The sequence below is a fragment of the Strigops habroptila genome, chromosome 5 (genome assembly GCF_004027225.2).
Source record: "Strigops habroptila isolate Jane chromosome 5, bStrHab1.2.pri, whole genome shotgun sequence".
Classification (NCBI taxonomy): domain Eukaryota; kingdom Metazoa; phylum Chordata; class Aves; order Psittaciformes; family Psittacidae; genus Strigops; species Strigops habroptila.
This window is the reverse complement of record NC_044281.2, coordinates 11121703-11149284: the sequence shown is the minus strand read 5'-3', so window position 1 is coordinate 11149284 and position 27582 is coordinate 11121703. Positions and strand designations below refer to the sequence as shown.

General features: G+C 41.9%; 1 protein-coding gene across 7 annotated transcripts in view; it reads left to right on the top strand.

Annotated features, from left to right (window-relative positions):
• ANKRD44 (ankyrin repeat domain 44) overlaps window positions 1-27582 on the top strand; it is a 137949-nt gene that overhangs the window by 35699 nt on the left and 74668 nt on the right. For all 7 annotated transcript variants that reach the window (XM_030486250.1, XM_030486249.1, XM_030486253.1 and 4 more), the window contains exon 2: window positions 26166-26249. In XM_030486250.1, the coding sequence (XP_030342110.1) occupies window positions 26166-26249 (84 nt within the window). The remainder of the gene's footprint in view (window positions 1-26165; window positions 26250-27582) is intronic.

Sequence of the window (27582 nt, the reverse complement as noted above, 5' to 3'; positions counted from 1 at the left end):
CTACCTTTAGGTAACTCAGTCTTGTAGATCTGATTTTCTTAGCAGAGACTATATAATTGGACTCTGGTGTTTACATGATTCCGGTCTGCAGTATACCTTCATGATCTTATGGCTTTGCTGTAATGCAGACTTTTGAGGGTGTAAGGACGTATTGGTTCCGTTCTGCCCCAGCCTAACTAGGTCCATGATGTTTGGAAGCACGACCAACATTTGCTGGGGCCTCCTTTATCTCATGTTGTCCTATCTAATGGAGAATTCATCCTTCTTTTTTTATATTTGTATATATTTTGGCTGTCTTATCCCATGAAATGTACTGGCATTTAGCTGTAACCCACAGATACTCATATGATTTATTCCCTCCTTGCCTTCAGAGTTTAGTCTTGCTTTAAATGGGACTTATTTGGATGGCAGCCTTTCACAGTGCAAGTCCCCTCCAGAAGACAGATTGCTAGATCTTATACTTACCAGTCAAAACAGGACTTTGGAGCAAAGTGGATGGGTTGTCCCTTAGTACAACTTTCTATCTTTTGTTATGGTTATGTTAATTTATCTTTTGTTTTCAGCTGCTTTCTGTGATACTTGCTGTACCAAAACCTTCTAAGGTGTCGTCATCTGCAGCTCATCTTGCTGCTCTGAAGGATGCGCTGATCTGAGCTAGCGGATATGTTCTCATTAACTTGCCAACAACATGCTAGGGAGAAACTTTGGGCGGGCACAGTATGGCACAGCGCAAATTGTTTGTGACAGCAAGTGTAGTTTAAGTTAGAGATTTTCTACTGACAGAGTGTCAAAATCAATGCATTGATGTCGCTGTCTGCTGAGAGGGGCACCTGCATGAGTGGAAGAATCCTGATGGTGTTGCACTAAAAATGAAATTGTTGACAATTTTGAGGAGTAGCTTAAGGCTCAGGATATCTTTTCTTATAACAGATTACTGAAACTTAGGATGTGTGCCAAACTCGTAGGCTGAGGTTCACCTTGCCGTTGCTTCAGAAGCTGCATTTTCATCATTTTTTTTGCTAGCTATTAGGAAGAGTTTTTCTTTTATTCTCTAAAGACTATGTGACAAGTGTCTTGTGTGACCATATGCTTTTCTCTTCTGGTTACATTTAGTAATTTTTCTGCTGTCTGAGTGTTTCTGCAGGTATTTTGCAACACCAAGATATCAAGGTTCCAAGCACGCAAAAGCATCTTGCAACTTGGAGATGTGTTTATCCTTCTGATCTGTAAAGTTGAGGCCCATCATATTGCTGCGTGCTCCCAGCAGCACTCTTACATAGGGGTGAAGGTTTCCAGGCTTTCTGTGTGGGTTTCTGTTTGTGTCTTGACCCTACAAACACGCTTGCCCTAGTTATATTGTTTGTCTTGACTGAAAGGTTATCTGGTGCAACGGATACTCTAGCTGATTGGGCTGTAACAGACACCTGCCTTCAGTAAGTAATACACCATCCCCTATTCTCACTGTGTTCTTATGTCATCCGAGACATTGTGATCCTGTGTTTGAAATGGGGAGTGAAAAACCACCCACCTCTTGGGGACCTTTCTTTTAGATAGACATAAGGAAAAGCTATGGGAGACCTCATTGTTTTATGATCTTGATACTGTTGGCTGGAAGTTGGCTGTGTCTTTAAGGAAAAACTGAAGTATTTATATCTGGTGTCTATCTGAAATCATGTTTACCCTACAGTGTTTATTAAACCTGAGTTAATTTTCCTCTTCTCTTTCTATGGCTGCAGGAGCTTTGCCAGCAGTGCATTATAATAGCTGGTAGCCCAAGGCAGCGCGGGCCCTGTGTCAGCTTCCTATTCCCGCTGCGAGGGCCGAACTGGGGACTCACTGCCTGGCAGTGCCACGCTGCTCCGGCCCGCGCTGAGCCCCAGCATCCCTGCTGCAGGAGCCCGAGCTGCTCTGGAGAGGCTCAGCTTGGAACTGAGGGCTCTTGTGTTTAAAAATAGTAATTGTAGAGCCTTAATTACTCTCTGTCTCTCTCCCCTCTCCCTCCTGTCCATTACTCTGAAGGGTTCTTGAAATAGAGTAATTAGCATCACTCTGTCACACGGCAGTCTTGCGCTGCTTAACAAAATAAGGTTGCTGTGTCTGTTACCTTTTGTTTTGCACGATGACTGGCTTGCTCTTTGCAGTCCCATGATATTTTTGTCAGGACTGCCTTGGCTGAGGTGAGTGCCGGGAGTCACTCAGCTCTGTCGGCAGTGGCTTTTTGTCTGGTCTTCCTCAGTAACAAACACTCTCAGGGAGCTGATGGGCTTATTGTCACGATGCTTTCAGAGGCAGAATTTGCTGTTGGTTCAGGTCTGACATCTTGTTTGGCGTGGGTATTTGCAAATGTGACTTTCAGAGAAAGTTCTGTGTCTGACATGTATGTCTTTGGCAAGTTTGGAAAAAGTTGTTGCAGCCTGGGCCGTCCACAGGGATGGATTACCTGAGGGAAACTCAAGCAGATGGATGCCTGACATACCCAGCATATGCAAATAGTAGAAAGGTGCTTGTAAGTGTGTGTGACTGAACAACACAGAGTTACCTGTAGTGATGTAGTTTGTTTTGGTTGCCCATCTTCTGATACCCTTGCATATTGCTAGTTACTGGGCACAGCCCCTTGGTCTCAGTTGGTTTTTCTGTCAGTTGTCCCAGAAGTTCTCTTCCGGCTCTGAAAAGCACCCAAATAAAACATTGAAGACTTGAGGATCTGGCGAGTATGAGAATTATTCTTGGCCTAACAGTAAATCACGGGTCTGGGACAGTAAATCACAGATCTGTAAGTTTTTGAGGAGGAATGCCGTGTATCTGGAAAAGCATAAGTGAAGATTTTTCTAGTAGGTTAGTCCTACTCTGACAGTGTCATTAAGTCAACTGTCTGGGCCAGCACTACTTCTGTGGAACAGGGTGAACATAGTGCATATATCCACATATGCATATATCCGCATCTGAATTACAATACGTATGTAGTATCTTGCTTACACTAAAATTTTCTGTTAACGTGTCTGTGCCAATCCAAGGCATGTGGGGGTTTTCTGATTTTTTAATTGGGGTTTTTTTGGCCTCGCAGTGTAGACAAAGTCTTACTGGTTATACCAAATAACCTAGCCCAGGGCTAGCTTAGCAGTCATCCTTAGGGCCATTACTCCTCTGGGTACTTGAGGAAATCTTTACAAGAAATCTGTATATCACTTGCATGCATATATGGCAGTTGTTTTTTGTTTTTTAAGCGAACAAAGGAACAAAATGTTGTAAAAGCGTTTGTTATGAAAGAAGAGCTCTTAAAACTGTGTCCTGTTGGACCTCAGTCCTTGAAAATGTTTTAGGTTCCTGGCCAAAGTGTGTTTCCCCTTTTGCAAAGCTAGGCTTTAAATGCAAAAATCACTTTACCTTTGTGTTGATTTTCAAAGCATTAACAGCAATCCAGCATGAGGCATTTGAAGCACTATCCATTCTTTAGTTTTTCTCACCATTAATTTTAACTGGGTCGAACCCTTTCAATAGAGAAATTTTTTGCCCCATATAAGGGCTCTCATGGACAAGTTCTGGCAGATTTGATTGCAGTGTGAGGAATTCCTCCCTCTCTGCTACAGGTTCACGGCTGTTAGACTCATCTTAAACATTTTTCTGCTGTTTTGTCCCCCAATCGGTGGAGAACAGAATGGATGGTTTGCCAGCGCTGCTGTCGCACTAGCAAAAGCTTATTTATCCCTGCTGGCACAGCCCAACTGAAGTGCCAGCAAGATTTCAAGGTAGCAGCGAACCGCTGTGCTGTCTGGCTGGAAGGGATGGTCCTGGACCCTTGTTTGCTCCTTGCTGCGCACACCTATCTCATCCTGTGTGCCAGTGTTTGCCGGGCTGCTCATTGAGCATCTGAGACTCTCAAACGAGCAGGAAAATACTCATTCCTTCTTGAAGAGTAAGATTCAGCCCCCCAGAAATGTTTGCTGTGGACTGCTGAGTGCCAGAGATCTGTAGGTGAGCTAGTGGCTAGGACAGGGTGGAGGGGCAGCAGGACTGTCCCTTCCTCCTGCACAGCCAGCTGTGCTGTGCTGTTGGTGGCTGAGGGGCTGCAGATGTGGCACATGCCATGTTCTGGAGAGGTGTGGTGTAGCTGCTTAGGGACCTTAGCACCTTAGGCTGTCACAGTTCACCTCTGCCCCTGGCTTGCCAGAGCCCTGAGACACAGTGAGTTTTTTGAATGGGAAAGTGAAATGCCAAAACACTCTGGCAGTTCAGATCTCCAGAACAGAAGCAGTGGCTAAGTTAGAGGTTTCAGTCTTTATGTTTTCAAGACCATGATAGTTAAGGTGACTGACTTCCAGAATAGTGCCTGTCACTGTCACCTGACATCTCCCAGTTTAGAGTGATGGCTGGTAGTTTCAATGCTTTAACTTCTGGGAGGCACAGAAGACAGGCAGAAGGAATTGAAGCCATACATTCTTCAGGCCACTAAATGGAGGATGTTGATGGATAAGAAAAACCTTGCAGAGTTTCCTAAAGAAGGCTTGTCTAAAAATCCAGTTAATGTTACATATTTTCAGAAGGTTTATGTGGCTGCATCCAATTTAAATGTCAAAAACCTATTTGACAGTAAATGAAAAAAACCCAAGCTGAAAAATCCAAGTTGTAATTCACACTTTATGAAGCAAAACAACTACCTCCTGCCTAGTTTAGAAGGAAACTTCGTCTGTGAATAGGTTTTGATGAACAACATGTCTTCACATGGTTTAGAAAAAAGAAGAGTTGAAAGTTTGGTTTATGCACAGTAAGTAAAGACAGTTAGAGAAGACTGATGGTGCCCATTAAAAATGAGTAATTTCTGCGGGAAGAAAAGGTCTCATCAGTGACTACAACAAAGAAAAAGGTGCAGGAAACAGGACTGCAAACCAGACAAGACTGGGAGAGAGAATATATATATATATATATATATATATATATTACATTACAGAGCCATAGCCAGGAAGAGCTACCTGGAAATATGTAGGAAACATATAATTTTTTTATGCAGCAGGTTTTGCAGTAAATTTCCCTGTTTTCTGTTAACTGAAATGTTTGGTCCATAGCAAGTTTTATTTTGAATAATCACAGAAAACAAAGCTATTCACTGTCGGCAAAGACAAAGCGAAAGATGGGTAACAGAGATGACGGCAGTATCAGCACTTAGCACTCACGCTGCACATAGACATGGTCAAAAATAAGCATTCCTTGTGCTCTTGTGAAACAGGAGGGTTTGGGGTTATGAGGAATTTGTATCAGGACACATAGTTTATTTGCCGGGGTAGCACAGACTTCTAGTCTCTGACCCAGTGTACAAGTGATAGACGCATTGAACTTCATATTTTGCTTTTATTGCATCTTACTGAAGCATGAATGGGTCCCTGATACTCTCTAAAAGGTGTGATGGTTTCATATTCTGGTTGTTAATTTTACCATTACTTAGCTCATTTTTTCCTTGAGGGCTTATTAACGGGTTTTTCATTCAGTGACATCGTTGCCCTTTTTTAATCAACCTTCTAGAATTTAACATACACCATTACATATAAGGATGAGAACATTATTACTTCATTCTTTTCACTCTAGTAATTTTTATATTACAGTGAACACCCTGATTAAACATTTATCTGGAAAAGGCCATGATGAAAAGAAAATGTAATTAAATATAGGAGCTAAATATTGAACTCCTGACTTGAGGCCGAAATGATAAATGAAATCAAATTTACATGGGGGAAAACAAAGTATTGCAAAACTCATCCAGTATTGCATTTTAATGTTTTATTGAACTAGATCTACAAAGCAAGCTGCTTGTATCAACTACAGGAACTGGTTATTTCTGAAGGTCTTATTTAGAAGCCACTTATTGTAATTGTGTTATACTAAAGTTGCTTGGTCTTTGAAAAAAAGAAGAAAAAAAAAAGAAGGATTATCTATATTTGAAGTTCAAGCAGCACTGGTGCAGGAGAAGGGGTATGGTACAGTTTGGGTTTCCTCCTCAGATTTAAAAAGCAAAGCAGCGGAGTGTTATCCTCCGTATAGAAGATTGCTAAAGAGAAATCAGCCCGTGTCCCTCATGTAAGTTCAGGTGTCAGAGGAGGGAGGCAAACATGGTGCTTGGTTGCGTTGAAGGAACGGGGCTGGACTAGGGCTTACTCTTGAAGGCTGTGTGTGTCTGCTCTCCCTGCGTGTGTGTTCAGGCTCTTGGCACTCACTGCCGCTGAATCAGGAAGACAGAATTGACTTTCCTGTCCAGCTAATTATAGTTCTTTAAAGAGATTAACCCTTCTTTTCCTACAGAGGGACTGTATCAGTGAATCCCATGTCAGAGGGAGGCTGAAGAGAGTTACCTGCTGCTTAGGATCTCTTTCAGGGATCATCATCAGCAGTGCAATGATACTTGCAGCCAGAATCTCATTTTGGGCAGATGTCATGGTGACCAAAGTGGGTGTACAATGTAAGGCTTCCAGAATTACACTATAAGCCTGTAAATAACTGCTAAATCCGTGGCTGGCAGTGGATTTAGGCAGCTCTGTGATAAACAGTTGCAAAAAACAGCCTATGGTTAAACATTTTGGGAAATTAAAATCAACATATACTTCTTGCTTTATATTTTCCATAAAGCGCTTTTCATCTTCTGTATCTATAGCTCAGTATAATTACCTGCTCCTGTCCTTCCTTCCTTCCTTCCTTCCTTCCTTCCTTCCTTCCTTCCTTCCTTCCTTCGGTCTGAGAAAGGGTTGGTTATTTCTCTGATGTGATGCTGTCTAGTTAGATATGGGATGTGTTTTGTTCTCTGGGAGTACTGGGCAGCTGACAGCATGTTAATTGGTACCTAAGTGATAGATCCTGTGAAGTGTGGGTCTTGGGGGTGCAGACCATCTTGCTGCTCTGCTTTGGTTTCTGAACGAGTCCCATGGGGAGAAGGGGTGAGGAGGGTGATTTGCCCCCTAGCAGTACATTAATTATTGTGCCATCTGTGTGACCGAGGGTGTTGGTGGGATTTTTGGTGTGATACGGGACAGCGGTGTGCTAGAAAGTGAACAGTCGCTAATCCAGCTCCTTTCCTTGAGACTAATTCACAGCTAATGGCTGGCTGCTTTGGAAAGAGGGGAAGACAAGTCCCTGGGCTGCTCAGCACTCCCTCTGGGCCAGTGTGGGAACAAGCAGTGCCACAGGTCTAAGGAGTCTAGCTGAGGGTAATGGAAATAAAATGTTACCTTGGCAGGGGGAACCAAGTATGCAAAAAGACTCCCTAAAGTGATTCATCTTTACGTTTCCTCAGGACCCAGGTCTTCTCTTCTGGCTTTTGATTAGCTGTGATTAACACAGCTGCGCACTCGACTCCCACAAGTTCCTCTGATGTAACCAGGATGCTGTGCATCTGCAGAGGATGGGAGGCCTGAGCAGCTCAGTGCTGTGTCCCTCATCTGCTTGCTCCACTGTGTCTACAGTGCCCGAGCTGTGAAACTCCCTGTGTCGGGTTCTGCCTCATTGATACAAATGTGGTTTTCAATCACTTCATACAGTTTCCCTCTGGAAATCTTTGTCCCCAGTTGATATTCTGATGGATGGCCTTTAAGGAGAAATGTTCTAAGTATGTTCGTATGTTTGGCTTTGCAACCAGATTCAGAGCTAGGTGACATTCGGCAAAATCAAGCTCTGACTTGATTTTGTGGCACCTCCCTTGGAAAGGGGCTGGGATTGACGTTCACAGCCTGACCCCTTGCTTCCATAGGAGAAAGCAGATGGCTGGGAGTGAGAATGAAGAGTTATGGCAGAAAGTACAAATGAGGAAGGTCTTAGAAATTTGGCTTTTTTAATGAATGGTGTGCAGATGTGACCCCAGTGCTGTGATGCCAGTACAGACTTACGAATGCCTGGTTCTCTGTTCACGTGAATGCCATTTTTGGGTGGAACAGGAAGAAAAGGAAGGCACAAAACTGCTTTCCTAGCTTCTTGTAATTCCATTTGTTCTGGTGCCTGGGAGCTCATTTACAGATCTTATCACCAATTCTTCTATAAATGCCAATTTACTTATGGAATTTAATAATGCTGTCACTCAACAAAAGCTACTACGGAAATATTTTCAGTGCTTTGCAAATGTTGAAAACATAAAACCTGAAAATACTTGAAAGCAGAATCAGTTCTATAACAATTTTACATGTGCTTCTCTGTGCTTGTTTCTTAGCGTGTGAAGCAGTGGTCCACCCTTATGAAGCACTTTGAGATTGCAGAATGAAAACATCACTGTCTCCAATTGCAAAGTGTGGTGGCTCTGAGCCCCAGTTTGGAAAAGGGAAATGGGGCAGTTCAGGTGCTTCTGCTGAGATGTTGAACTAGTAAAAGGGAGACCTTCAGCACACAGGAGGTATTCAAACCCACTCACTAGTTCTGGCCCCTAGGTCTGTGACGGGAAGGCCCAGGGACAAACCAGTCATGGGTCATTTTTGATGCTAGGAGATGTGTTCAGAGAACCTGCAAATTTGGCATACCCAATAAATGTATTTTTTGGCCATGTGCAGTTCTGACACTCTCCTGCTACCTGTCTAGCTTGCACACAACGTGCAACGAGTGCTTTGTTTAGGTTGGAGGCAACAGCACCTATCTTTACCAGCTTCAGTACGACTTTCGTCACTTTCCAAAATGAACAGTGGAAACATGGTCTGCCTGGGACACCTGCCGTGGCTTTGGCAGAAGAACATGGCAGAAGCATTAATCTGTCCATTTCTTATGATTTATTGAGTATGATTTATTGTCCATTTCTTATGATTTTCATTGCAGTTGTCACTGGAGGTTTGTAAATGCAGCATTTAATTTACCTGTCAATTTTAATCAATTTGAGATAACACAATTCTGATTTGCTATAAACCAGCAGTTATCCCCTTATAGGCTTCAGGAACCTCCAGCTTGTTCAGCGTGGGCTTTTTTCACCTCCTGTCATGCAAACAGACTTGTCATTTGTTCATTTATCTAGAACATCTTAATTACACTTTGCACATATGATGGTGTTTGAACAGCAATGTTTGTGAGAAATGATTAGGAGAAATGAACGTGAGAAGTGGTTTTCTGACTGTGAGAATGAAATTTCTTACCACTTTCTTTTAAAAAATAGCAAAAATTAGAGAGTCTAAAATAAACTCCAGACAGAGGTTTGCAAAGACATCACCATCATAGGGCAAGCTTCAGGCATTACCTGAAAACTCTAATTCAGGGGATAATTCCTGCCTTTTTGGAAGCACAGATCTTTTAAATAATGCAGTATGTGGTGGTTTGAACTGAAGTGACCACTCTGGGTGCTGCATAACATTGTAGTTTTCCTAAAGCCATCCTGGATAGCTCTAAAGGTTTGCTCTTATTTAAAAGCTATGTAATCTTTAGTACTTACATTTCTTAATCTCCTTTTCATTATGCTGTTCCTAAATTTCCAGCTGAGGCTTGTGGGGACAGCACTGTGCATTGCAGTCATGCTAGGAAAACTGCTTCACCTTCATGACAGGTCATGTAACTTTATTTTTAAGCTGAGATGTGTGACAGTTCTTCATGAAGGCATGAAAACTGAGTCGTGTTTGATGATAACAGCAGGAGAGCATCTTGCTGTCTGCCCTGAGTCACAGCGCACTGGTGCTGCTGGCACATGTAACGCTGGTAATGAATGGGCATGCATTCAGTAAATAAGACAGGTTGGAGTACAGCCTGTGCACATGGTGAGCTTTCCTTACACTCTGCATTTCGGGACTTGGTTTTCAGAGGTAGCCCTAAATCTGGGTATTCCACTTTTGTCCTTATTAAAAACACATCTAATTGTCCATATGCAATTAAAAAACCCTAACTTGTTGCAGCGGGCAGGTAGTCTGCCTTTTATCTCTCCAGTTAGCTCTGCTGTATCACACATGAAAGATGAATCTTTTCCGAGTGACCTTGCTTTGGAAAGATGGAATCTGTACCTCTGAGATTGTAGCCAGGAGGGAAGCTGTGGAGGACATGGGTGGTGATCATCAGGGAGCTTGTGTGTTTGAATATCTACAAGCTCTCATGCTTGTAGCAAATGAGGGAGTATGCATTCCTTTTTGCTTTCCTGTATTTGTTGCTGATTTGTCTTTGGCAATCATGATTCTTCCCTGCAAAATTATAGCTTCCTGGGCCTCTTCCTTTCTTGTGATATCCTAACCTCCCGGAATTTTAGCAGAAAGGATCAGTTTGACATTAATTGTCAGGAGGGAAAGAGAAAGAAGCTGAACTTGGTCAATAAGAGAGACATGGCTGGTTGCAAAGGTGTAGGATTTGCACAGCAAAGGGTATGTTGGCTTGGGTTTGAACATAACTGCACATATCCAGCCTGAGTCAAGTGTGGCTGGAGGCTGACAAGTGACGTCCAACTGTGGTTTACTTCCCCCCTTATCTCTGTTAAACAGTGCTTAGCAAACTCAGAGTGCATCGCAGCCAACTTCTGCTCTCTTAATACAGCAAACCGAATGAAAGCTGGAGTCGGATAGCCCTCCAGTGAAAAACTGCAAAAAGACTGGCATGTTATCAGTCCTTACTTCCTTACAAGAGCAAGCTGTGTTCTGTGGTACTTCCATTATCTGAAACAGAACTGGCTGCTGGGGTTGGGTGCAGCCATTTAGAAACGTGATTTGTCTTTTTCTGTCTTCACAGAAACCTCCTTAAAGTATTTCCTGAGGCTTTTCTCAGAATCTGTGTCAGTGCAGCAAGTCAGCTAGAGGCAACTCTGTCTTGGACAGCAGACATTTAGCACAGTGACATCAATATCTTTGTAAGATGACCTAGATTAGAAATATCTTGTTCTTGGTTTGCAGAAATCTACTCAAATATTTAATATGACTCAGAGCTGGTTTTTCTATTCTTTTTTTTTCTTCTTTCCTTTTGTAGAGACAGAAATAAAAGTCAATAAAATTCAAGTGAGAAATAATTAAATACTTCTGGGACCCAAACAGTTTCAGGGAACAGGTGAACTGGAGTTAGAATACATCAGAAACATGCACTCTGCCCCTGTAGTCTGGAGGAGCAGGACCAGTACAGTCCCAGTTATGGTCCAGTCATATCTGATGTCTAGACCACAGAGCTGGCAGTCCAAAGCTGGAGGGCAGGGTGCTGTGTGTGGCTTGTCCTCACCAGGAAGACTTTGCTGGTTTTCCCTCCCTTCTCTCCAGTTACTGCCTTAAGATTCTGCCTGTGTTTAAACAGCCTGAAATCATCTGTACAGGCCTCTCATGGGGATGGAGAAGGGTACATCCACCTTTTTTGCTAGCATTACCATATTCGCATGGCTTTAAACTCCCTGCCAAGCATTGTTTTAGCTCAGTGCATTGGGACTGAATTCCCCTTGGGCCAAGTCGCATTTACAGTGTAGTGTCAGTTGGTCGATGAGACTTTGTAGATAGTGTAGAGAAACTGTTGTCTTACTCATCTTTTCCCAGAGGAGGAGGGAATCTGAACCCTACGTGAAGTGGCTGCAAGCAGAAGAATCCTGTACTTCCCCGAGCAAAACTCTCAGTGGAAACAGTTCATCAGACTTTTGGGAACAGACTGCTTCCTTTTTTTCTTTTCTTCCCTTTCTTTCCTTTCTTTAAGGTCCTTGCAATCAAGCTGAATGAAGATGGTGAGATGGCACAACCTTTCCTACCCCTCTGAAACCTTTCCCATTCCTCCAAAAGGTCATGCAGCTTCATATGTTGAGGGTGGGGTTTTTAAAAGTACCAAACATTGCTCTCTGTCTCTTGGAGTAGTTCGAAAGATTTTGCCATTAACTTAAATGCAGTGTTAGGTGGCCCTCGAATGCATTTTGTTTGTCATATACTGAAAATCTGAGGTCTGTAACACAGCAAGGCTCTGCTTTCCTACATACTCGTCTGAAGTGTTGTGCAGCCAGTGAGTGGTAAGCTACATATACCAGTGTAAACAAGACATCAGAAGAGGAGACATACAGGTCTTGAATTACAATCATTACCACAAAAAGCAGGCAGGAGTTTAACAAGGACTAAGAGGAGGGTGTGAGATGCAGAGAGATTTGCTTTGATTTGCAGTTCAGTGTGGCAGGATGGCCTGAGAATGGACAAACCAGACAACAAAATAGGACAGTGGTTTACCAAACCAGTTCCTTGAAAAAGAGTTGAGCAAGTGAAGAACCAAGTCTGGGCCTAGCTTAGGTGCTCTCAGATCTCACTAGCTTCTGATGCTTCACTTGAGTCACTTGTAAAAAACTGTGAAAAGAAATGGAGATGATTACTAAGTTAGTTACACAGACTCTGGTGTGGCATTTACATGGCATTTAGAAGGAAAACTTCTAGAAAGAAGGAACCTTTAGAAGGAAAACCTTCTTTTGGAATGTTAGCACCTGCTTCTTCAGTTCACATAAGGGGTGCATCTCAAATAGGATGATCCCTTAGCAAAGAAGGCATCTGGGGTAACTAGTGGCAGCCCATATGTGTTCCCCATGCTCCTCCTCAAACATCCTCTTCTCTGATGGGCACGACTTGAAGAGCTCCCAGTTAAAAGGAAGTGTTCCAATACCACAGGCATCTGCAGTGGTGTGGCCAGAGTGGGTGGCCAAGGAGTGGTGTCATCATAGAAGGACAGTAAAGTCAGACTGGGTTTGGAAATCCTCTGTTTTGGTTTGGTTTTATCATTTAGCTAGGTTACTGTAATTCAGCTTTCCTGATCTCATTAGGCAGTTGATCAAGCTGTCACCAGCTCTTTCTGCTGTTGTCATTAGTGAGAGGTTGAGGATAATGCCCCGCTTAACAGCGCAGGCAAAAATGAATGTAAAGCACATTGCCACTGCCTTGACAACAAGCAGTTACAAGCATTAGCTGATTAAGTGGTGGTGGATTGCTTTTTGTTTTGTAGTGAGGTCACATATTTACTAATATGCTAAGTTTGACCAGATTAATACAGGAATATTTACAAAAGAACTGGAGAGGAGATCATGATCTGCAGTCTTTAGAGACTCAAAATACAGATTTGTTGTTTTTTACGTATAAACTCTCTATTAAAAAACCCCCACTACTATTCTATATTTTTAATCAAGCTCTATAGTATTCCTTTCTGCAAGTGTTCTTTTTGGCATCAGACTCATGGGGCATATCACACAGCACCAAATATTAAGTTAATCGCTTTTGAAGTGGAATGGTTCACAAAAAATCAATGAGAGGCTGATGTGTTAAGCTATGCAAGTCTAATTAACTCGCAGCTTTAATAAGCAACGGCCTCTCTAGCAAAATCACAAATGGGGTTTGGATTACAAATGGTACCTGCAGTTTGGGTTTGAAAAGGGTTTTGTAAAAAGTGACCTTTTTTTTTTTCCTTCTGGCTTCTCTGAGCACTTTGTGTTGCAGAAGGGTATCTGAAATAGACGGCACTCTTTCCCTCTTTTGTGTTCTCTTTTCTTTGCTGGATGATTTTTTGTCCCCTCCCTGTTGTTTGATAGAGTGGGGCTTGTCTTGGCCATGCCACACGGGTCAAGTCTGTGATTGAGCACCCCCCACCAAGCCTTCATCTCCAGAAAGGAAAGCTCCATTTGGGCAATGATTATCCCAGGCCGGAGGGGATTAATGTGCCTAGATGTGATATGGGCAGAGGGAAGGTCTCTAGCGTAGCTGGGCAGTGTCTGACTGCAAACCTTACCACTTGACTGGCAGTGATAGTGAAGAGAACTGCTTATACAAAGTGAGTTATAGCTCTATAGGGGTCGGGGGTGCTGAGGCCCTTTCTAGCCTTCCTTCTCTGTGCTGAGGAGTTTCAGCAAGAGATCGTGGCTGTGGCTGGAAGCTACTTGAGAAGAAGGAAGATTTGTATCCTGCTTTTTCAGCTGATGTGAATGCATACACTTACAGTTCTGGGTGACGTTCTCATTCAAGATGAATTTTTCTCAGATATGGAAATGTATTTAAGGCATGGAATTCTGTGTGATGAAGGGAAGGCTCACACTGAGTCTCTAAACTGTGACAGTGGTCTCGGAGACATCTTGCAGCCTTTCCAGAGGGTATCCAGACAAAGGTGTTAAACTTGTGATGGTAACTTGTTGGAAAAAAGGGTGTAATAGCTCATTACAGCTCTCAGGCTCATCTTTTGGTTTAATTTGGCTCTGTACAAAGTCATTTTGAAGCTGCTGGATTTGTCACAGTCAGATGCATTGTGTTTGGAAGATCCTGAACTGGTTTCTGAAGTGAAGCCAATTTTGAAACCTTTTAAAATTTCCATTTCATTCCTTTGACCTGGCTACCTGACATTGCATTCATCAGCAAAGCTTGACATTCTCCCTCTTCTGTTCCCTCCCCATCAGCTTCAATAGTTTGGTTGATGATGAGTATGAGGCTATTATCAGGATATGTTGAATCAAGCTAACTTTGCTAATCTGTTCCAGATTCAAAATAGAGGTAAAACATCTGCTTCGGTTGTTGAGCGGAGCTCCATGCCAACTGTAGCATGCCTAATGTAAAGAAAGAGATGAAATGCTGTTACGGACTGATCTGCATGTTCGCACATAGTTACTCTGCTATTAATGGAAATAACACTGTCATCAGCCTCAGTAGTTAAATGTTTTTAATCTGAATTTTATACTTGCTATGCAGAAGGTGAATGCCAGTGACTAAAATCTGCAAAGGATTTTACTATTTTATGAAAGCGGTAATAATGGTGCTCTTCAAGCGCACTGTGAGCTCCATGACCCTCTAAATCAGGAAACATAAACATTAGCGGTGAATGTCTTTTAAGGTGTTATTTGGCACTGGTGATGTATGAGAAAGGAAGTTGGAAGATTTTCTGGGGTTTTCTGGAGCTGGCAGGAGGAAGGCTGTTGGGATGGCACTCGTTCATCACTGCTTCACTGCGGTGCTTAGGGGACAGGCGCTGGTGTGGTGGTGTGTGTCAAATGCAATGAAAGGGGAAGTTACTTGGACCTGAGCAAGATCATGGTAAGACCAAGCAAGTCAGGTGTTTCAGGTTTTGCTCAAGTCCCCAAAATGCCTTTTCCCTCCCTTATGTCACTTTCATGACCCCAGAGGTTTGCTGTTGTTTGGGGCTTGGTTTAGACACCCGTGACAGCTCGTGGCAAATCACTGCTAAGAAGATGAGATTCAAGAACATGTGAGATTGTGACTGCAAAATATATCTGTCCTTAACAGAAACTCAGCTTGTGAACTCATGTGAAGAAAGCTACAGCTGTAATTAACCTCTGATGAGTGAATGAAACAGGGTCTTGAAAGTTCTGCTGAAGTCATGGCACATATTAGTGTATTTCCACCCAAAGGCACTAGACTCACTTTGAGCTTTTGGAAATACATGTATTTTTATTGATTTCTGTAGATATTTCTCTAGCACCTTGTGCCACACTAAGTAATTGCCCCTTTTATGGTGTAATACTCACCTGAAATGCTGGAAAATGCATGTTCTCTGCTTTTTATTGGAAGTGCAGTCTGCTGTAGCTTATACTATTTGCATTAAGCCTTGTTTTTATGTAAGTGAGGTGTGAATTGTGTTTGGGCTCTTTTGCTTTTGTATGTTCAATCTCTTGCCTACCGAAGCCTAAAAAGCCAGAAAAGAATCCCTTTGACCTTCAGTGATCATTAGACTAGATCTGTTCTTGAAATTATCATCTTCTGCAGTTCACTGATTGTAACTCAGCTGAATTGGTAATCAGTGTCCTGGTTTGTGTTGCCTTTAATGGAGCAGAGATTCATCCTTCTTGCAGACTGCCATTCGAGCTATGTGTGTCTTGTATATCTGTGGAAAGCAGATGATTTCTTTTAGTAACAAGCTTTTATTGCAAATTGTTCTCATGTTCCCTTTAAATTTTCTTCTATGTAGGCTGCAAAGCTCTGATCTGTTTGGATCTTCCCTGTAAATCATGTTTTAGAGCTCTGTTTTGGTCTCCAAGTCAAGTAATGCCCCAAATGTCTCAATCCAGTCACAGCTTATGCAGAACTGAGCAGTGTGGAAGGACTACTGTGTGTTTTGCAAGCTGCATTGCTATTTTAAGGTCTCTTCCTCTTTCATAACATTGTTCAGTTACATTCAGTTAGTAACTGCAGTCCCAAATTCTTTCTTATACAAAACTGCCATGTTACAACTCTGGATTTCTTCCTAACGGACATGCTGTGTTTTCCTCCGTACTCCTCATCTTCCTCCAGTCCAGTTGTTTGTATAATTCAGTGAGGTGGTTGTAACCTGCATTGAAACCTGCCCTCCGACGTCGTTGTAGTCTCTTGTAGTTCAGAAGTATCTGCAGATTTATCAGGGCACTCTCTGTTTCATAGCTGCCTTCTTCGTGTGTACATTAATATAAACCAGACCCTGTTAACCAGCGGAAGTCCTAATCTTGCTGAGTGAGATCTTACAGGATCAGATGCCACTTTACAGTTCCCTAAATCAGGATTAATTTTCTAAAAATGAAAGGATTTTTATTAGAGTGTATGATGAGTATCAATGCATGCTGGCTATATCAGATATAGCACTTAATTACAGTGCAGATAGAGATTCAGTGGACTATTATTCTGTACCACTGAGTGTCCAGGATGCCAGAAGAAAGGCAGGTCTCACTGTGCTGCTGCATTGAAACAGGAATATGGCAAGATTGCTTAAACCAGCTGCAGTGTGTGTAAGAGGTCCTTGCTCATGCTTACCTCGGCAAGGAAGAGAGGAGTAAGTCATGGTTTGATAAGTGATAAACCGAAGGAAGATAAACTTGCAGCATTTCCGCTCCTCTCCTGTTTTCTTTTCTTTTTTTATTCTTCTGTTGGCTGCCATTGCTGCTGGTAGAGCTGGGTGAAGGCAGAATGTCAGCAGTCTCCAGAGGATGTGGGGCTGTGGGGCCACTGAAAGGAGGAGACATGTCGGTTTAGGTGTGTAGCTGCAGCCAGCATGGACCTGTTTGTTCCCCAGAGCATCCTCCGGTGCGCGGGGTTGGCTTTAATAATCTTTGTTGTTGTTATTGTTGTTGTGGAATTCAACACCTATGCAATTGATTGAAAAAGAAATTGCTGGTGTGCTTGAAGCGTGTTTGAAGACAAGCAAGCAGGAAATGAAGCTTTCGGTACGGTTGATGTTTTTCAAGTGAGCTTCTCCTCTAACTGTGTTGTTATTAAAACTCTAGCAAGGAGCAGACCTGTCACTGGCATTGCTGCGGCCCTGCTTCCAACTTTTATTTCTCTTGAGGTTCATAACCTCATGCTGCCTGGCCACCTCTCATATGTGCTTCTGGTGGGGAGAAAGCACAGGGCTCTTCTGAAAGCAGGTGGTGTAACATGGCACAGTGCCTCTTGCTTGGGAGTTCACTTAAACTGACTTACACCAGCTGGAATTTATGCCCCCAGAGATCTTACTCACTGCTGTACTCTTGTTCAGAAACACTGCCTTGGTGCCAGGCCTTCTTCCCTGCTTCTGCCTAGATGATAGATGGATTATTAGGGAAGGGGGGGAAGGAAAAAGCTCTGGGAGTCAAAATATGGATGTGACAAGAAGTATTCAAATGGATTAGTAGTGCAGCACTCACTGCTGGGAATGTATAAAAAGAATTGGATCCTTTCACTGGTAGTGCTGTTACAATCCCATCACTGTATTTAATGGTGTCATTGATATCTTTGTTGTGAGATATTACACAACACACACTTTGTGTCAAGACAAAATCCCAAGAAACTTTGAACAAACAAAGAGGACAAGAAAAATTCAGGATACCATTAGATTGATTATCCTCAATCTCTGCAGATATTTCAACAGACCTTATTATGCTGTCTGTGGCAGACACTAAAACGGGTAACAAATGCTGGTGAATATAACAAATGTTATGCTACTATGTTTATTTTTGTCTCCTTTAAAAAATGCTTTCTTATTTTAACTAGTCTGCAGCATGCTGAGTCTTTGTCTCCACTTGATTAATGTAACTTCAAGACAGGATTTATTAACTAATTTTCTGATACGATCTGCAGGCACTTAAACACTCTACCCCCCTAACCCCAAATGCCAAAATCGAAAACTCCACCACTTAAATCAAGACTGGTGGACAGCCTCCAGTAATGAGAATGAAGGAAAGGACACTGGCCAAGCTGAATTAAACATGCTTAGCTCTTTTCCTTTTTAGAAGTGATCTAAATTTAACATCTCATGAGATACTTCAGTGCCTTTAACTGATAAATTTAACAAAACATAGACCGCTCGCAGTGCATGTGGTGTGTAGAGGTATTTCAGGATTCCAGGAACGGCAGGATGTAACCTTCACTTCACCTGGAAACATAAGCAATTCTTGGGGCAGTTGATAGGCTTCATAATGAAAAATGGGAGAGAGCCAAAGTCTAGAGCCAAGCTGACAGCCAGAAATAGATCTGCCGAGAGGCTTGTTTTGCACCGTCCAGAATGGCATATCAGAAATTGTGCGAACAGAAATACTAGGCTTGATCCAGCACTGCACAAGGAGAATCAATCCTGACCGTTTTCCTTTTTAAGTATCATGAAAGCTTGACTAAATAAATGTGGTGTTCAAGTTTCAGCAGTCTCAATATGTTGCAATACTTTTTCCCCAGATAGTTTATATTCTGCTTACGGCTTGCTTGCTTTGTCACTTGTTTGAAATGCAAGTGTGTATTTGATAGTGTGTGTTTGCAATTAAAGGTGTTCAGGTGTGCATCACCTAAGAAGTCCAGCTCCCCTCTATGCTCCAGCAGCAAAGGAATGGGGCAGCAGGGAGAGAAGCAAAGGTTTAAATCTCTTGGAGAAGGCGAGTAGAGAAGGGGGAAAGAGCTGGGCACAGGGAGGACCAGAATGGGAGGGCGCAGGGGGTAGCAGGGGGGCAGGGGTGTGAAGAAGGTTTATTCTTATTACTTCACAAGCAGTGTGCTTATGAGAAAGTGAACTGAAGTATATTCTGGTTTGCACATCACTTACTAAATAATGAATTGTGATTATGTTTAATTATGGAATCAGATCTATTGTGTTCTCTGTCTGGCTGGAGACGTGGAGTTTGTGGGTGGGGTGTAAGTAAAAGCCAGGTCCAGCTGACTGGGAGCGGAGAGCCAGAAGCCCATGGGAGCTCAGCCTGGGTTTCCAGTCCTGAATCCAGTTAGCTGTTGCAAAGGCCTAACTTATATGGAGGGGAAATAATTTAAAAGCAGGTAATGCAGGATGCATTGTGATGCCCTGCTCCCTTTTCACAGTTGAGCCGTGCTCTCAGCAGTTCAGGTTGTTCTTTTCCAAACATAGCATAAGCAGTGTTCAAAGCAAGAGCCTTGCTGGAAGGTGTTTTTCAGCTTGTCGTTGGACAATCTTGTTTCAGGCATCTTTACTGCTACTACATCAACCCTTTGCCAGTGATCATGCTCTTTTTTGCCCTTCTGTTAATGATGTACAATAGCTGTAATGAAGGAGAGCTCGTAGTTTTGGAAAATCGCCTAAAGCTGATGATTGGATTTTTCCATCCTCAAGATGCAGAAGGGTGTTTTGCTAGGCCTGAATTTCCAGCCTCTCACCCTGATCAGTACCGGATACCAGAATTCAGCCAGAGGGGTGGGCATCCTCCCAGGCTGCAGGCAGCTTTGCAGCCTGCACAAGCTGCCCAGCAGAGTCAGGTTGGAGCCGCTGTATTTCTGTAGCTGTTGGGTAGCTTGTGATTAATTGTCATCCAGCTAGCAATGTATATCAGTGGTTAAACTCTGGTTTTATTAATGCCATCAGCAATAGCAATATCTGATGATCATGTTAGAATCGCCATATTCCAACTATTTCTGCACCAAAGATTTCTGGAAATATTCAAGTCTTCATTTGTGAAGCCACCATGGGAAAGGCTTGAGCGCATGCCTAAGTGGGAACTACCTACAGAACACATTAGCATAACATGAATTATTCAGACATTTGTGAACAATTACTTAAAATCCAGAACCACTTATGCGTTTCTGAGCATTTAACTGATCTTGGGTGGAGGGGGAAAAGCACTGGATACAAACCCAGCATTGTTTATAACGCACTGAACATTGCAGACATCCTCTCCTGATGCCATTGCTGCTGTTCAGTACCCGTGCCTCAGGGTTAGACCAGACTGGTAGCCATAGGTGTGCACTGGGGTATTTTCACATTTGGTCACTGAGCATTTCTCTGTGTTTTGGTGCACTTGCCATTCATCATTTGAATCAGCAGATTGGAGGGACAGGCTGTCAGGCACTGAGGCTGTGGGCAGGTTCAGGAGATGCTGGGTTGTCCCAGCAAATGCAGACACCCCCCTCCAGCTCCTCTTTCTTTAAAAATCTAGGTTAAAAGTTCCTCTTGGAGCTAAACATACGCTCTAGTTACAGTTTATATATACATTTTTTCCTGATCTCAGGAGAACGTAACAGCAAATGAAGTAGTGATCGATTCTCCACTGCTCCTGCAGTACGTTCCCTGTGTGCCATGCACCATCAGTGCTAAAGTCCTTTTTATGGTCTGAAAGGTAAATGCAGCCTGAGGTTTTGGAGAAGCTAAATAGAAAGAGGCTGTTATAAATGACATGGAGGGAAATGGGAAGCTGTTACAGGAAAAATGAACATTTCTTGCAATGAAACTTAAATGCCCAGCACATCCCTCTAAGCAACTTAGAGCAGAGTGTGGCAGCAAGTTATAAAGTCATTGGTGTGGGGGGAGTGTCAGAGCACAGTTCTTAAGTGTCCTTTAAATGGTAGCTTAAAAACAGCACGAAGCTCTCTCAAAATATTAAAGGGACATCTGCCCAGAGTTTTTCTTACTTTCAGGAATGTTGATTTGTGTTTTGTTGAATACCTCTGAGTGTCATGTAAGTCCTTGAGCATGGAAATACAGTGGAACAAATTGAAATAAGTAGCTATGTGTGGGCATACATGCTGTCCTTTCTGCAGCGTTTCATGTGCAGTCCTTACAAATAATTGGGCTAGTCTGCAAAAAAATGGAAGGACATAAGAAAATAGAATTAAATTAACTGAAAAACTTTTCTCCTGAATTGTATTTCAGATACAATTGTTGTATTTGAAATATTGAAGTGTCCAGGTTATTTAGGTAAGAATATCAACTCACTTAACAATGCTGTCAGTTTGCCATAGTGCTTCCAGAAGACCAGTACAGTCTGTTTACGAATTTGATTCTCTCCACTGGTCCTTCAGCAGCTTGGACAAGTATTCCGTAGGATTTGCTCAGTAAAAATCTAGTTGCTCTGAAACACCCTTTAGCAACCATCCAAGAACATTCTTCTCCAAATACCAGCTCTGTGAAAGTACTTTGCTGTCAGAAACTGCTATATAGAAATTGCAGTAACAGAAGTGCGGTCTTTGAAATGATGATAAATTAAGAGCGAAATTCTCTTTGTGTTTACTCAGCAATTAATTCTTAAAACATGGTAAAAGGCTAACCCCTGATGCAAGTAAAGTAGACTGCAAGGCTTGTTAAAAAGTGATTAGTGTTGAATAATTTCTGTACATGGAACTGTATAAATACTAAGCACCAGGGAAATGTGCTCTAAGAATTAAGAGAAATCCTGTTAATGACTCTTCACTCATACGGACTTGTAAATTAAAACAGCATTTGAGACATTATGTGTTGTATGCTCGGGGGGATAAAAGTCCTAAATTAAAAAAGGGGTAACGGGTTCAAGCTTAAACAGAGGAAGTTCAGGTTAGATATAAGGAAGAAGCTCTCTACTGTGAGAGTAGTGAGGCACTGGAATGGGTGGCCCAAGGAAGTTGTGAATGCTCCATCCCTGGCGGTGTTCAAGGCCAGGTTGGACAGAGCCTTGGGCAACATGGTTTAGTGCAAGGTGTCCCTGCCCATGGCAGGGAGGTTGGAAGTAGATGATCTTAAGGTCCTTTCCAACCCAAACCATTCTATGATTCTATGAACACTAGGAAGAGGAGCAGTCCTTGTGCTGTAACCAGTGGAAGGAAATATGTGTATGTGATATGACATTGAAAACAGCCTTGTAATCTTGATTAATGGGAGTACCTGCAGAAAAAGATAGAGGTGTTTGGCAAAACACTGGCACAATCAATACCACTTTGAAATGATTATGTGTCTTGCTACATTGTCTTGCTGGTTAAAGAGAAATGAGTACGCGGACATATCCAAGTGTTTAGTCCAGCAACTTGATGTAATACAATTAGAACAAGTAAAAGATCAATACACAACTTCTTTTCACTCACAGGACCAAATGATGGTATATGATATCAAATCAGCATAGGGATCGATCATCCTTTCCCTATGTGCCTCCAGCTCCTGTCAAATGAAAATCTGGCTTAATTAAGTCCTTTTTAGTGATCCTTTTTAGTGAGTCAGGACATCTAGAATCAAGACAAAATACTTAATGTATGTCACAGTTACTTGACGAAAATTCTGACTGATTAGCAAGGAGCTTCAGCACCCACTTCAGACATAGTAATTAAAATGGTACTTGAGACAGTCCACTTAAATACTGCATCTCATCTGGGGTTCAGAGACCTGCCAGTGCTGCTTGGTGATAGTCTTGGCTTTCCCCTGTGCTGTCAGATCCATGGAGGAGAATTTCACAATGTCAAATTGTTTTCTACCAGTGTGGTTTGTTGTCTCTGCAAGACATTCTTCCATGTGGGTTTAAGCTGTCTGTCGCTGAAAAAAAATCATTGTGCCTTCAGGTCAACAAGCTAATTTTACCTGGATAAATTATGGGTCAATTTATCCAGCTTGTGATTGTCCTGTGTGCAGTAAAGATGGGGATATGTGCCTACACGTCTTCAGATAAAGTTTTATTTTTACCATACGGCTAGTTACAGCACAAAGTAAAGAACACTCTAACAAAACTTGCTGATGAGTTTCATACTTAGAATAGTAACTCTGTAGAAGTGGCATGGAAAGGTTTGTGTTAGCTGCTGGTGTATATTTTCAGGAAAAAAATGTGAACACTCCCAGCTGAAACTCTCTGTAAGAATTTGGAAGCTCTGGAGAGCTGAGCTCGTGAAACAGTTGTTTGTCATTCCGAAACCTGCACCCTTGCTTCATTCTAGTAATAGTTATATATAACCTGCTCTGTGCTTGCTTTTAGTTTGTTCTTATCATTTTTTTTATTCTGAATGTTTAGCAATTTCTGCATTTGAAGAATTTTAAAGTAAAATATTTCTGTAAAGGAAAATAACCCATTGATGATGTTGTCATAGGTTTTAGAAATTCTTTCCCAAAATATTCTGAATCCTTTTTCGATAATTAGGAAGTGTCATTATCTGCCCTTCAGGAATTTAGGGGGGAAAAATGAAGTTATGAAAAGTTCATGCATGAATGTGATTATCATTGAAGATCAAGAAAGTAATCTGTTCAGGTCATTGGACATCCATCATCAACACGTACATAACTGCACAAGTTTCATTTCATCACTGTCCGGTGTCGAATGGAGCAATACTTTTTCCATGGTGCTGATGGATGCAGATGCACATTCTCAGCTCTGACCTCAAATTGCAGCAACAGCACTGCAACATACTTCTGGCATATTTTTCCTAAACAGGTCATTATACATGACTGTGAGTCCCGCATGGAAATGTGTTAATATGTAATAAAGATTCTTTAATGTGTTGCTCACTTCAAAGCTAATACCTTTGAACATGAAGTAAGATCATGAAATAGTAAATGAGAAAAATGCCCAACTGGAGAAGGCTGCACAGCGGTGACTCACGATGGTTATTAAACTGCACTGGTTTTAGCTGTTCTTTCCAATTCACAGGCTCTGATTGTTCTCTATGATCTCTGTTATCACAATTAGCAGTGATAGATTCTATTGTAATTAATTTGTAAAAGCTAAATCTCATGGGAATAAGGGCTGAAGGACTGAGGCCTTTGCAAATGGGTATATGGCAGCTCTCTCCTGTCAGCAAATGTTGTGTATATCAACAGTCTGAGGCTTATAAACTGCTTCAGAGGCACAATAAATACTGGGTTTTGATATAAGGCGCTGCATGTAGATATGTGGTGGTGGACGAAAATTGAGATTAGGGTCTCATATACATTACAGGTCTAAAGGAACACAGTGTTATTCTCAGTCTACTTTCTGTCTTAAGTAGCTGATGCTAATTAAAAAGGTCAAGCGTTTCGTGTAAACCCAGGTGCCTGATTCAGATTTCTGGCAGAGGGAAGAAGGGTCAAACTCTCTTACTGTAGCCTTTCCTCTTTTATTAATGTAACAATGCACAGTACTTTATTCTTTCGCTATTAAAAGAAAAACATCACCTCCAACAGTATTTGAACTTAAAATATTTGAACTTGAAAATATGTTTGAACTTGAGTGTTTCTCTTGGTTCCGATACCTCTGTTTGAAATCTCAGCTTATGTGTCATCAGAGCCTGGCTGATACCTTTTGTTGGGTACCAGGTGTACCTGCAAGTAGGTTCAGAGACTAATCTGAGCTGCTGGGGGTATTTATTGCTTGGCCACTGGATTGTGTTGCCATTAACTTGAAATCGAGTTCACTGCTTTCCTGTTTAGTTTGTTATTTAAATATTGTGATAAATGTACATGAAATGGAAATATTTCAGTGTGAGCATTCTGATTTCATAAACATTCACTGGTTCTTCATAGGTGTTAGTGTTAGCTTTGCACTAAGGATAGGAAATTTTCATTAGTGGGCATAAGATTAGAGTCACTTTAAACCACTTGTTTTGGTAGAGAAAAATGCAGAAATGAGACCGTCTCAGTCTTAGCTGAATTCTGATTTGAGTTGAGCAGATGAGGAAGAAAGGAACAGACTTGGAGGTCTGGTGTTTGCTTTCTCTGGTGGGGAATACTCTGTGGTTGTTCTGACATTGGCTGGGAAGGAAGCATGCTAAATGGTTCAAGTGAAATGCAATTTGTTTTCTTTCTTTTTCAAACATCTACTACAATACAGAAGACTGCAGACAGTTGTGATAAAAGATGCTGCCTTAGTCCTTTTTTCAGCAGAGGAGTGGCAAGAATGAAATTCCAGTGTGAATCTTTCTCAAGGGCATAAGGGATTAATATGTCTTAAAATAGACACCATCAACTTGGAAATGTATTTTCCACACTTGAATATGATGAATTTTGCAGTGAAAAGATTGGGCAAAAAATGGTATTTTCTCTGTTCTTCCAGCTTGTTTATGAATTTTGAGATAACCTTTTTACGAGATAGTCAAATTCTGCAGAGTTTTAAGAACTGTTGTGGGTTTATGTGCTGAAGGAGTCTTGCATGCTTCCATTTTACAGAGTTATTTTAGATACTGGTGATTACGTGGCACCAGAAACTCTTTTTTGCTGGTAGGACCACGAGGCAACCTGGAAGTGAGCAGTGAGCTTGCGGGGAGGCACACACTGCCTTCAGGACAGGTGATGGTGGAAGTGGGGCCACCGCCTGTTTCAACTATATGCTTCAGGGGATAGGGATCTTTGTATAGAGATCTTCTTTTTCCAAGTGTCCAGCAGCAAGGTTTTTGTTCTTTTAGTTCACTAGATTACGTTCTGCCAGCTCAGTTAATAACTCAAATATTTGTCCAGGGCAAACCTAGGCGGAAGGACTTGAAATTGCCAGCTCCGGTCGCGTAACGGAGCAGCTGAGCATATGCAGCACTCCCTCCCACTGATGGGCAGTGACGCCAGCACTGCCAGAGGAATGAGCATGGCATATTGTTTCTCCCGTATGCCTGATTATTTATTTATGCATTCCGATTCATAATAGCATAATAACAGACTTGAAACAATAAGATAATTATTTCGCTTCTTGGGTGGTTAAAATTAACTGTGCTCGTTGCATATTTATTCAGTAAAAAGATACAAGATGTTTAGTAATTGCCCAGAAATTCATTATCTGCATAATGTTCTGTTTCTAAATGTGTATTGCATGACCATTAATCTGTGCCAACAGCAAGCATGCAGCAGTATCTGATGTAATTAGTTTCCCCCTTACATGCCAAGGAGAACATCTGGGCTAATTGCGTGTTGTTGACAAAAGTTGCCATTCTAATGAGGGTCCCTGTTTCTGCACATACACACTCATTATATGTACAAACATACTCATGATTTCAGTTTATCCTCAAGCAAACTGATAGTTCTTACTGATGAGATACTCTTGGTGATGTGTTACTGGGGTCATACAGTGTTTGTGGGCAGCATTAGTAAGTGTTAGCAGGGATAATACGCTCTTCTTTTAAACAGAAAACAAACAAACCTGTAATGCTGCTGCTTCTGTTTTGTTTTTCCAGCCGCCACTGGTCCAAGCGATTTTCAGTGGTGATCCAGAAGAGATACGGATGTTGATCTACAAAACTGAGGATGTCAACGCCTTGGTATGTGACTTGGCATGTTACGTGCTTGTGATACGTAATCACCATGCTTATGAGCTGTTGCAATGACAGTATTAATCATGTTCTTAGTAATTAACATGTAACAGAATGGAAATGATTTGGAAGTTAGAGATGTTGGGATTCAGTGGGATCCTAATTGGTTCTCTTGAAATGTAATTATCTCAGGCAGGTGACTTTAAATTTTCTCAGTGTATGGTAATTATTCCAAATCTGCAGGTCAGTCGGGGACATTGTTTTCTCTCTTACTGAGAAAATGAATGAAAACAGCTGAAAGCTGCATGTTTTTACTTTCTGTAGAGTTTCCTTTTATGAAGAGTCTTTGCAGATCAGGAGCTGCTATTCAGCATTTGACTATACTTGAAATAAAGCTTCACTATAAGTCTCAGCAGTGAGAGTAAGGAAGCAGTATCTTGGCCACGATTTGCCCACAAAGGAATTACTGTTCTGCAGATCGACTTATTCTAGCCAGAACAATGGTAAGCAGCTGTAAACAAGTAGTGGTTAAGTGTTTGGCAGTGAAAAAAAAATCCTCACTTGGTCTTTTTGCATAAGCTTGGGTTCCCCCCTCTCCCCTACCTTTGATTTTAACTTAAATCCTTACTGTTAGAAATGAACTCTGCCAGTCCCGACTACCATCTGTGGCCTCTGAAAGTGGTGAGAATATAAAGCAGAAGCAGAACGATGATTTCCAGGTGTTTCCTGAACTTTTGAATCAACCTTCCTTTTCTTCATGTCTTTTTCTGACATAAAGCCATCAGTTTATTCATAGCTAACCCCAGCAGTTTGTCTGGTGTAGTCTTGGCGCTGCAGCTTTTGCAGGCAGTGGGGTCCAACCATCTGGTTCAAAGCTGCAGAAAGGAACTGGAGAAGTGATCCTACAGATCTGGTTAGCTGGGGCTCCACTCCATTTGCTGTCAAGTGGAAGGAAAGACTTGTTGCTGTTTTAAATGCAGAATCTGACCAAACATGACCTTGATGTTAAGCTTTCCCTTTGACTATCTGTACCTGGTTGCTTTATTCAAAAAAGTTCCTAAAAGTCCTTCCTTAAAGCATCATCTCCCTTGAGTTTCTTCCTTATTTGTTTTCACCAATGGTCTCAAAAAGCCAAAGGAAAAAACCAAAACCATCCAAGCAATAAAAAAACCCCCTAACCTAGATGAACATGACAGTCCTAAAATTTCCTCTATATTTCACTTTGTTTTTTCAAAATAGCATTTCCTGTAGAAGGTTATTGCAGGCTTCTCAAATGTTTTTATATCCTTTGGCTGCAAGTGTGGTAGTGATGGTTGCTAGGGAGATGCTCTCTACTGTCAGG